This window comes from Hippoglossus stenolepis, chromosome 7 (assembly GCF_022539355.2).
Source record: "Hippoglossus stenolepis isolate QCI-W04-F060 chromosome 7, HSTE1.2, whole genome shotgun sequence".
Taxonomy (NCBI): domain Eukaryota; kingdom Metazoa; phylum Chordata; class Actinopteri; order Pleuronectiformes; family Pleuronectidae; genus Hippoglossus; species Hippoglossus stenolepis.
The window spans coordinates 27,423,981-27,436,528 of record NC_061489.1 but is presented as its reverse complement, the minus strand read 5'-3'; the positions used below and the strand labels follow the sequence as shown (position 1 = coordinate 27,436,528).

General features: G+C 41.2%; 1 protein-coding gene across 2 annotated transcripts in view; it reads left to right on the top strand.

Annotated features, from left to right (window-relative positions):
- LOC118112591 (alpha-1,3-mannosyl-glycoprotein 4-beta-N-acetylglucosaminyltransferase B) overlaps window positions 1–12,140 on the top strand; it is a 95,533-nt gene extending 83,393 nt beyond the window's left edge. The window contains exons 3-10 of one of the 2 annotated variants that reach the window (XM_047340667.1): window positions 77–191; window positions 3,780–3,910; window positions 4,279–4,386; window positions 5,905–6,098; window positions 6,302–6,373; window positions 6,829–6,923; window positions 8,930–9,042; window positions 11,845–12,140. In XM_047340667.1, coding sequence (XP_047196623.1) covers window positions 77–191; window positions 3,780–3,910; window positions 4,279–4,386; window positions 5,905–6,098; window positions 6,302–6,373; window positions 6,829–6,923; window positions 8,930–9,042; window positions 11,845–11,868 — 852 coding nt within the window. In that variant the 3' untranslated portion in view covers window positions 11,869–12,140. Of the gene's footprint in view, window positions 1–76; window positions 192–3,779; window positions 3,911–4,278; window positions 4,387–5,904; window positions 6,099–6,301; window positions 6,374–6,828; window positions 6,924–8,929; window positions 9,043–11,844 lie in introns of those variants that run through there. The other variant, XM_047340665.1, reaches the window with a different exon arrangement.
- The last annotated feature ends 408 nt before the right edge of the window (window positions 12,141–12,548 follow it).

Below are 12,548 nucleotides of genomic sequence, written 5' to 3'. Positions count from 1 at the left end.
TCTCTCTCTGTCTCTCTGTCTCTCTCTCTGTCTCTCTCTCTGTCTGTCTCTCTCTCTCTCTCTCTCTCTCTCTCAGCTAGAGGACGACATAGTCGCTCGTCCCAACTACTTCACCACCATGAAGAACTTTGCGTTGCAGCAGCCGTCGGAGGAGTGGATGATCCTGGAGTTTTCTCAGCTCGGCTTCATCGGTGAGTCACCAGCTCCACTAGTGTGTTTCTGTTTGTCCTCCACATGGATCATTAATGACCGAAACGCTGCGTTTCACTTGGTCGCCTGCTGGTGGCGTCATATCCTCTTTGTGAATGTCGTTGTTCTCAGAAAAGTGACTTTTATCCAGTCACATTTTTACAATACTTTTTAGAACTTGGTGTTTTCAGAGAAACAATGGTTAGCGGTCGCTCAGCCAATCAGAGGCGTCCGTGTTCGACCATGTGATAAGTCGTGAGGAGCTGCAGTCTCCGCCTGAGGCTGAATCATTCCAGTCCAGCAGATTCATTGAAGCTTCCACCTGCATCTCATCTGGTTTCTAATTGTTCTGTCAGGACCAATCAGTGACTTCTCTCCTCCTTTTAGGGTTTGTGTCTGTCGGGATGTAGCCTCACCCGTCTGACCTGCAGACTGTGATCTATCAAAGAGAAGTTACCTGAGCTCCTTTGGGTCTCAGACTCATGAGTCCTGACAGCAACAGACTGAGGCGTCTTTTCAGTTTGACTCAGATCACAGACCACCACAGGAGTGCTTTTATTTTGAAAACGGGCACAGGAAGTGTTGCAAACATTTGTGAGGTATTGGACAGATAATAAAGATTTGTCCTGCGTGTGCGTGTGAGGATCATAGATGTTGTGTGTAAGCTATCATGGAGAATCCTCTTATTCTTCTAACTTTTTAACTTACAGCTCGAACCTCACACACACACACACACACACACACACACACACACACACACACAAACAGGTCCCTTCGTGCTCGGCTTGTGATCTCTGAGGCGGCGGGCAGGAGAATCGAACGCACCTCGTGGTCCCTCCAGAGGCTGAAACGTGGCGTCACGCCGCTGAGCTCAACAACAAACACAGCATCTTTCAAATCTAACAGCAGCTTCCAAAGACTCACACTGACAACACGCAGCACACACACACACATTTCAACCTCTGAGCCGCAGATGATGCTGTCGACGTTTATTTAGTTTCATTTAACAACAAGAAAACACAAGTGTGTTGTCGACCTGCTTCATATAGAAATACAGTCAAAGCACTAAACTACTGTTACACAACACGTATGAGTTTATAATAGAGTTTCCACGTGAAATATTTCTGTGCCTAAAACTGTGAATCACACAAATAAGGAATCAGCTGTTGCCTCGTACATGTTAGTTTAGAGACTAACTCTCACAGTTTAAAACAATTCAATTTAAAACAGAGAATTGTGTCTTTTATCTAGTTTCTATGAATATAAAACTGTCCAAATACTTTATAATCATAAATGTTTATTGGATGTTGCAGGTGTTGAATGTGGAATAGAGAATATTATTTGAGTGATGTGAGTCATGTGATTCAAGTCTTTAATAAAATAAAGTTAAAAATAAATGAACGCTCCGTCGGATCCGTTAGATTCACTCGGCTCTGACTGAACTTCTGTCTTTGAGTGTTTCCAGTTAGAATCAGAAGCTGTTTGTGAAAACTGAGTCGTCGGAGCGCTGACTCGTCTCTGACTCGTCTCTGCCTCGAGGCGCCGCTTCCTCCGTTAAAAGCAATTAAACATTTTAAATGTGAATTATTGATGAAACTAGCAGCAGTGGAGAAAACAATCCATTATGTCATTATGTGTGTTATAATGCCAGCGGAGCCTTCAGGGACAGACTCACTGATCGCAGACTGAACCAGGCTGATTTATTTTATTTCTCAGACTCAACTGAAGCGTCAAACTTTGATTAAAGTCTTTAAATTGGTTTTAAAGAGCAAAGTCCCAGGATTTTAAACTAAACACAGTATTTACACCAATAAAGTGGAGTCTCACTCTCGGTGTCTCCTAATCTAATTGTCCGTCACTCACAGGATCGAAGTCTCACATCTCTCACACTCCATCTCGTCACCGTGGAGACAGCCTGTCTGTCTTAACATGGTTATACGTCCGTCTTCTCTCCTCCGGTTTCACTTCCCTTCTCGTAAAGACTCGAGTTCCACACACATGAAGAGTCTGAATCCTAAAAACCAATCAACGAGAACCTCCGACTCCTCCTGAGGAACTCAGTTAGTTTCACGTTGGATATTCAACACACTCCAGATCACAGTGAATATCCAAAGTAAAACTAACTTCAGTGCAGCTTGAGTCACGAATACCTGAATGTGTGAGCGAGGCGAATAAAACATTTACTTCCTGTGTGGAGTTCAACTTTGATGAACTTTGACCCAAGATGTTCGCTTCACCTTCTGGTATTTGGACCAAGTGCAGTTTTTAAAAGCTGTGGTTTCTGTGTATCTGTGTGTTCATGTAAACGAACGTCACAGTTTTGACTTCACACATGTTCACTGTCACTTTGTGTGATGAACCAGAAACAACAACAACAACGAGACAAACAACCAGTTTCTTCACTTGTAATGAGCACATGTGTCTAATTACCATTAAGATGAGATCAGATCAGATCAGATCAGATCAGATCAGATCAGATCAGATCAGTAATAGTAAGTAGCATGAAGTAATTCTAATGTAACGAGATATAAGACAAATATAAATGAAGTATAAACTAATATATACAGTGTAAACAGAATATGTACAGTGTGAACACATGCACATGAGCCGGTGAGTTTCACAGACAGAAGAGAAGATTGCACAGTTTAAAAGTGAACCTGGGTTAAAGTGCAGAAGTCCAGTTAATGTGTGTAGTTGTACTGGGAGACGAGCTGGTTTTACTTCCTGCTGCAGGAAGGAACGACCGGTGATTCTTCTCCTTCAGACACTTTGGGTGTTCGCTGGTTTCTGACCTGTGGAAAAGAAGCTTGGCAATATTCAGCTGAAACATTTTGGCAGCGTGAAGCCGCTCGTTCTCCCGGCAGCAGCAGAGTCCCGGTTCTGATGCTGATTTGTTTTTTCAGTTTTCGTCTCCTCCCTCCTCCTCCTCCTCCCTGTCTTCCCTCAGGTCCTCGTTTTTGACCTCGTGAGTCCTCTCTGACCCTGCGGTCGTCGGCGAGTAGCTGCTGCTTTAATCAATTCATCAGAGCGAAGCTGAGTCACTGAATTAAATCAGACGGAGGACAGAGCTCCAGGGGCTGCTCTGAATTTCAACAGTTCACATTTAGGCAGAGGCTAAGTTTAGTTCAGTCCGGCCTCGTTTACATCTGGAGGGGGTTCTGTCGGCCCGTCGAACATCCGACCCCCGAGAGGCTGAAACGTCCAAACCAATCAGGCTTGGTTTTATATTCTTCATCAGCAGTCGCTCAGAACGGATTCACAGAAAAAAAACTAAATATTCTACAAATTAAACTAAATATTATAAAACCTCGACTTCTCTAAAACTGTTACTCAAGAAAATGTAATAAAACTTTCAGAATAAACTTTCTAAACCTTTCTTCCCCCTCAGGACCACTTCTTCCAGGACTGTCGTCCTCTCACCGAGACAGTTCCTCAGCTGCTCTGGGATTTGAACCAGCAGCCTTTCACTAATTAACGTGCTTCTTTTTAAGTGCTTTGAGCACTTTATTGACTCTGTGGTCTTCATGTGAATCTCAGTGAGGTCCAAGAGTTTGAGGCAGAAGCTGAACTGAACTCTCGTTCTGTGACAGGAAAGATGTTCAAGTCGTTGGACCTGTCGCTCATCGTCGAGTTCATGCTCATGTTCTACAAAGACAAGCCCATCGACTGGCTGCTGGACCACATCATGTGGGTCAAAGTGTGCAACCCAGAGAAGGACGCGGTGAGTCACCTCCTGCAACACAATATATATACTGGACTTTGTCTAGAATACATTTGATTTATATACAATCCGATATGTTTTATGTTTTTATACCATCTTTGTTATATAGGTTTTTTATGGACATAGTTTTTTATAATCCATCCATCTCTGTTTTATTGGTTGTTTGTCTGTGTCATTAATCCCATCACAAAACTCAGATTAGCTCAGTTGCTCCCCCTGTTGGTGGATGTGATGAGCTGCAGTGTCTGTACGTGTTACCATGGTGATAACGAGCCTTAAAGCAACAGGGACCCAGTGATTCAGACGTGTGCTTTGATTCAAAGATGTAATTATATTTGTCATTAATAATCAAACGTGTGTCTCTTCAGAAACACTGCGACCGACAGAAAGCGAACCTGAGGATCCGCTTCAAGCCGTCGCTCTTCCAACACGTCGGCACGCACTCGTCTCTGGCTGGGAAAATACAGAAGCTCAAGGTGTGTGGGCCATGTGTTACTCACGTTGTGGGGACCTACATCTATTCACACATTACAGGGACGTGAAGTCTTATGGGGACAAAGAGCATGTCCACATCATTTAAATAATCAAGTTTTAAGATGAAGACATTTTAATTTTAGGTGAGGAAGTGATATCTGAACAGATGTGTTGTGTAGTCAGTGTTTGTGAAGCAGCAGGTTGTCGGGTCCGACTCGTTCAAACAGGAACATGTGGGAACATCCAGGCGAGGGGCGGAGCCTGTAGAGCAGCAGGGGCGGAGCCTGTAGAGCAGCAGGAGGCCGGACATGACTATAAACTCTGCTGTGGAAAGATCAGTGTTGTTTACAGCTCATCCACACCGGCGTCGGCCCTCAGCACCAGAAGATCTGGAACCTCCTCGTGTTTCCAAGTTGACGTCTTCATCAGCTGATGTTGGTTTCGAAAATGTTTTACTCCCGTATTTTAGTCTCGGCTCCTAAACTCCACATTAGGCTGTAGTTTCCACCACTGTTCAATATCCACCAGTTTGCAGTCGATGACATTTCTAATAATACATTTAACATTTGTTCTTGTGGACGTCAGTCAGAGTAACTCTCTCTCTCCACATACGAATGTGTGACTGGGTGTGAGGCGTTCAGTGGCAGCAGAGTCAGTGGGAGAGTTCAGTGAGTTTGAAGCAGGACGAGGTTCAGCTGAGGTCGGTGAAGAGATGAAGATGGAAGCCTCTGCAGTCGAGGGTTCAGACACAAACTGCAGCACCTCACAGCGGCGGCAGCTCCGCCTCCTGCCTGCAGCTCAGAGGCCTCGTGCCTCAGATTCCTGTGTTCAGAGCGGCTCTGCAGCTGCAGTCTGGTCCAATCAATCAGATATCGATCCGTCATCCCGGACCAGCAGCTCCTCCATGTGCAGATTAAACCTCATGAGGCGTAGATGGAGGCTAAACACAACGAATACCCTCCAGGCTAAAAGTTCATAGCAGTTTAGTGAAAGTTTTAAACCTTTTTAAAAATCTAAATTAAACTGAACCAGAGAGGAAGTGGATTTATTCTTCTGTGGAGTCGAGAGATTTGTGCTAATGTGAGAGAAACGTTAAAAAAATACTGTGATAAATATAATAACACGTTTCTGATCGACATAATAAGTACTTTAATTTAATGCTTCAATTTCATTTAGAATAGAAACGAATCGAAAAGAATGACCTCAACGCCTTTATTGTCATTGCAGCAGGCAGCATGTCTTCCTGAGTGGCACGAACAATACAAATGAAACAATATCCAACGAAATCTTCAAACAGATTCTGCTCGTACATGTTTTGATGTTACTTAAAAGAAAAGATAAGTGAAGAAGATGAGAAGACGACGTATCGAGGTCAAGCTGCTACAGACTCTTGACCAATCAGGAGTCATCTCTAACTTGAACAGTGTTTTCTGTTGACACAGAATCAAACACAAATCTTTCTGCCTCCACTTCTTTTCATCAGAAACCAGGTTTGAAAGACTGAAACTTGTTTTTTCCAGGATAAGGACTTCGGGAAACAGACCCTGCACAAGGGTCACGCCAACCCACTGGCAGAGGTGACGACCAGCCTGAAGACCTACCAGCACTTCACCCTGGAGAAGGCCTACCTGGGGGAGGACTTCTTCTGGGCCTTCACACCTGTTGCGGGCGATTTCATACGGATACGATTCTTCACACCTGTCCGCATAGAGAGGTTCGTACCATGACGGGAACAGGAAGTGAGGTGTGACTGTACATACCAGGGTCTTACCAGTAGGGGGCTAACTCCGTCCAGTCCAGCGGGTCACAAGGTCAAATCGGACGTCACATGATCAGACAGTTTGACCGGTGATGATGCTGCTCTGAATATTTTTAATGCCATTGTCACTGTGACGTTCATTCGTCTTTCTCCTCCAGGTTTTTCTTTCGAAGCGCAAACATCGAACATCCAGGAGACAAAGTCTTCAACACATCGGTGGACGTAACTCCACTTCACTTTTACTGAACCAGAGTCAGTCACCAATCCCAGCTGGGGGTAGTAGTCTTTCTGTTTGAATGGAGAAAATGAATGAAGCTTCATTCAGTTGCCATGGTAACATCAAGATGGTATCACTACCATCACTACCTGGTAGAGTACTGCACAGTACTGCAGTACTCCACAGTACTCCACTGTACTACAGTCCTACAGTACTGCAGTACTCCACAGTACTACAGTACTACAGTTCTCCATAGTACTCCAAAGTACTACAGTACTGCAGTACTCCAGAGTACTACACCTGAAATTTAGGTTCAGACTGAACTCAAAGACTGAAGGTGAAACAAACAAGGTGTGAAAGAATCCTGAGATTATTCAAACTTGAAAAATAAAAGAGCTGATTTGTGTGTGTGTGTGTGTGTGTGTGTGTGTGTGTGTGTGTGTGTGTGTGTGTGTGGTGTGTGTGTGTTTTCCAGAATATTCAGGCAGACAAAGAGGCCTTGACAGACGGGAGGGAGAAAACGCCAAAGTATCACCGGACAGAAGACGGATTTATCAGAATAGGTGAGACACAGCTTCAGGCTGCTGGTGGTTTTAATGATCAGATTAAACTAATGATCAGTATATATTTAATACAGAAATTAAACATGTAGTAGAAAGTATAATTCTTGTTTTTCTACAGGAGTAATTTAATCATTTGAAAGAAACAGTGGATGTTGATGAACAGATTTCACTTTGTTACTTAGAAGTGTGCTTTATACAGTATAACACACACACACACACATGAAGACACACACACACACACACACACACACACACAAGCATATACACATTTGTCAGGATGAGAAAGAGGATCTATACACGTAGAAGACGCCGTATTTAACTTTCAAACACAACCATTGTGAATCAACCAAACTCTCCTCTGTCAACACTTTGTCTGACTTCCCCTTGTTTTGGTTTCTCTTCTTCCTGAACATCTTCTCTGTTGCTCCTTGTTTCTCTGAAACCAAACAAACTGAAACATCCTTTCATGATGTTCTGGATCCTTTGAAGAGACGAGAGCAGAGCAGGTTCAGGCCGACTCTGACCTGACTTCATAAATTACCAGCAGCTCTTTTATCCTCTCATCAATTTTTCAGATGAGTCTGTAGATCGATGCAGTTTCTGTCCTTCACTTAATTTCTGCTCGCTGCCTTCAGACGTCCTGCACCTGCAGAGAAACCCCGCACACAATAAAATGCTAGTTAAGACACAATCGACCGAGGGATTCAGGAGTAAACATGTGAGGAAGGACGTCAGAGGACAGAAAGAACCACTTTACTTTATCCTGTAAAAGTCTTTAATTCAACATCAAATACAACAAACTCCTCGTTAACGTTTATGCAGAAGCTTTGAAAAGTCCAGGGTTAGAATCAGGAAATTCATCTCTGACAATGATCATTATGGTACTTTTTTACAGGTTGTGTTTTAAATGAGACCTGATGTTGTTTCTTTCCTCCAGTTTGTTTTATAGCTTTTTGTGGATATAAAAGTTTTGCGAAGTTAATTAGAAGAGAAAGTTCAAACCTCCCAATCTCCTTATGTACGTTACTACACGACATCATCTTCTGTCTTTGTAGTGACGTCATGATGTTTCGTTGACCTTTGACCTTTGATAATCATCTGGAGATAAAATGGAAATAACACTTGAAATAAAAAGAAACAGTCTTCTTCTGTTTTCTTTAGTTATTTATTTCCGTGCTCATCTGTCTGTGTGATCTCGTCTCTGAGAAAAATCTCAATCAGTCGTATGTGTTGCTGGATATTGAATAAGAACCATAATGCCCACAATAATAACAGATAATACCAGATAATACCCCGTGTTCAACCTTAACACACACAGACACACACACACACACTGCTCTTTGTTGGGATTACGCACACACTCGTACCTGAAAGCATCACAGACACAACAATAATCCCACTGAGGCATTATTGTCGCACCAGATGCCGACATTGACTGAACACCACAGCACGTCTGATGGAGACAAACACAACAGTAACACAAAAGCATCACACAACCACAGGGCTCAGTTAATGGAGTCTGGATAAATGTAATGGAACCTTTTACAACCCTGTAAATCTGCAGAAGAAAAACATCTAAATCCCTAATTACTCAAAATGAATAAATGATTAAGAAAAATAAATGTGAGAGGCTGAAGGTTTGTGAGGATTTGATTTTTAGGATATCACAGAGAAATGACAACATCGTGTTCAGGTTCCACTGTGATAATGAAATATACACAAATAACATAAATAATAAGTCTTATTACAGTTCAATCAAATTAATTATAATAAACATACCTGCAGCCAGCCACCAGGGGGCGATCAAGTCTGTGAAAACTACACATTTTAACTGAATATTTAAATCTTGAGTTTCGTCCTTTAGCTTCATCTTCAATCTCTGATGTTGTTTTTACAGAAAGAAGAAAAGACGGTAACTTCCAGCTCCTCAGCTCCAGAAAACATCTCGTAAACGTAACATGAGATTCCATCAGCTTCATTGATCTGTTGATCTTCATGTGTTCCAGGAACGTTCCAGAATGGGATTGCAGAGGGGGAGGTGGACCCCACGTTCGGGCCCCTGGAGGCCATGCGTCTCTCTGTGTTGACGGACTCTCCGGTCTGGGTGATCCTCAGCGAGGTCAGAACATGTTTAGACCCAACACAAGGTTTCAGGTGTCAGGAAAGTTCTGAGCGTCCCTGAAGGGGTTGTCAGGTCAGAAGTTCTGAAGTTCTCAGGTCTGTGAAGCTCCAGCTCAGATGAGCTCAGGACATTACTGAGGTTCTTCAAACACCAGAGGAGGTTGTCGAGGTTTGAGGAGAAATAAGTGTCCAGAGAACTAACATGGTGCTGATGGTTCCAATAGTTCCTGTAGTCGTAGATTACTCAGAAAATATCAAGGTGATATTTATTTATCCACAATTGTATATAAAGATGATCAGTGACTGTATATAAAGATGATCAGTGACTGTATATAAAGACCATCAGTGACTGTATATAAAGAGGATCAGTGACTGTATATAAAGACCATCAGTGACTGTATATAAAGACGATCAGTGACTGTATATAAAGATGATCAGTGACTGTATATAAAGACCATCAGTGACTGTATATAAAGATGATCAGTGACTGTATATAAAGACGATCAGTGACTGTATATAAAGACCATCAGTGACTGTATATAAAGATGATCAGTGACTGTATATAAAGATGATCAGTGACTGTATATAAAGACCATCAGTGACTGTATATAAAGACGATCAGTGACTGTATATAAAGATGATCAGTGACTGTATATAAAGATGATCAGTGACTGTATATAAAGATGATCAGTGACTGTATATAAAGACATCAGTGACTGTATATAAAGACCATCAGTGACTGTATATAAAGATGATCAGTGACTGTATATAAAGACCATCAGTGACTGTATATAAAGACGATCAGTGACTGTATATAAAGATGATCAGTGACTGTATATAAAGACCATCAGTGACTGTATATAAAGACCATCAGTGACTGTATATAAAGATGATCAGTGACTGTATATAAAGAGGATCAGTGACTGTATATAAAGATGATCAGTGACTGTATATAAAGAGGATCAGTGACTGTATATAAAGACGATCAGTGACTGTATATAAAGAGGATCAGTGACTGTATATAAAGATGATCAGTGACTGTATATAAAGACGATCAGTGACTGTATATACAGATGATCAGTGACTGTATATAAAGACCATCAGTGACTGTATATACAGATGATCAGTGACTGTATATAAAGACCATCAGTGACTGTATATACAGATGATCAGTGACTGTATATAAAGACGATCAGTGACTGTATATAAAGATGATCAGTGACTGTATATAAAGATGATCAGTGACTGTATATAAAGAGGATCAGTGACTGTATATAAAGAGGATCAGTGACTGTATATAAAGATGATCAGTGACTGTATATAAAGACCATCAGTGACTGTATATAAAGATGATCAGTGACTGTATATAAAGACCATCAGTGACTGTATATAAAGAGGATCAGTGACTGTATATAAAGAGGATCAGTGACTGTATATAAAGAGGATCAGTGACTGTATATAAAGACGATCAGTGACTGTATATAAAGAGGATCAGTGACTGTATATAAAGATGATCAGTGACTGTATATACAGATGATCAGTGACTGTATATAAAGATGATCAGTGACTGTATATAAAGAGGATCAGTGACTGTATATACAGATGATCAGTGACTGTATATAAAGAGGATCAGTGACTGTATATAAAGAGGATCAGTGACTGTATATAAAGAGGATCAGTGACTGTATATAAAGAGGATCAGTGACTGTATATAAAGAGGATCAGTGACTGTATATACAGATGATCAATGACTGTATATAAAGAGGATCAGTGACTGTATATAAAGAGGATCAGTGACTGTATATAAAGAGGATCAGTGACTGTATATAACAGATGATCAGTGACTGTATATAAAGACCATCAGTGACTGTATATAAAGATGATCAGTGACTGTATATAAAGACCATCAGTGACTGTATATAAAGAGGATCAGTGACTGTATATAAAGAGGATCAGTGACTGTATATAAAGAGGATCAGTGACTGTATAAAGATGATCAGTGACTGTATATAAAGAGGATCAGTGACTGTATATACAGATGATCAGTGACTGTATATAAAGATGATCAGTGACTGTATATAAAGATGATCAGTGACTGTATATAAAGACCATCAGTGACTGTATATAAAGACCATCAGTGACTGTATATAAAGATGATCAGTGACTGTATATAAAGAGGATCAGTGACTGTATATAAAGATGATCAGTGACTGTATATAAAGAGGATCAGTGACTGTATATAAAGATGATCAGTGACTGTATATAAAGATGATCAGTGACTGTATATAAAGACCATCAGTGACTGTATAAAAGAGGATCAGTGACTGTATATAAAGATGATCAGTGACTGTATATAAAGATGATCAGTGACTGTATATAAAGAGGATCAGTGACTGTATATAAAGACCATCAGTGACTGTATATAAAGAGGATCAGTGACTGTATATAAAGAGATCAGTGACTGTATATAAAGAGGATCAGTGACTGTATATAAAGATGATCAGTGACTGTATATAAAGAGGATCAGTGACTGTATATAAAGGATCAGTGACTGTATATAAAGAGGATCAGTGACTGTATATAAAGAGGATCAGTGACTGTATATAAAGATGATCAGTGACTGTATATAAAGAGGATCAGTGACTGTATATAAAGACGATCAGTGACTGTATATAAAGAGGATCAGTGACTGTATATAAAGAGGATCAGTGACTGTATATAAAGATGATCAGTGACTGTATATAAAGAGGATCAGTGACTGTATATAAAGAGGATCAGCTGTGTTTCTTCTCTTCTTCAGATCTTTATAAAGAAAGCAGAGTGAAGCCCCCCCCCCTCTGTGATACCTCAGAACCTCCATGTTCAGATGAACTGAGACTCGTCAGCTGACGTCCTGCACGCCGGATCCCCACCACGGGGCCACAGCGCCGCCGTCTGGCCACACCTCATCATCGCAGGGCTGAACAGACCAGAGACTGAAAACAAAGAAAACACACAGACAGGCTGACGATGATGAAGATGATGATGATGATGATGATGATGATGATGATGATGATGATGATGATGATGATGATGATGATGATGATGATGATGATGATGATGGTGATGATGATGATGATGATGGTGATGATGATAATGGTGATGATGGTGATGATGATGATAAGGATGATGAAGATGGTGGTGATGAAGATGATCCTCTCAGATGAAGCTGTAATTAATCCTGATGTATTTATGTGTATATACATACAAGGTAAATGTTAAACACTGGTTGTCATGGAGACAATGAATGATGATGAAACTGCTGCTTCCAATGTCAAAGGCCCCTCCCCCCCAGTAAACACGTATGTGCATATATGCATAGAACTGTAGACGCGCTCATGTGAACGACCTTTCCGTGTGTTGATGTGCGTCTCTAGTTGCTCGGGTTTCTTTTTCCCTCCATCGTGAGCGATTTGCCTTAAAGACGAAGAGCAGGTTTACAGTTTACAGTTTAACAGAAGCAGC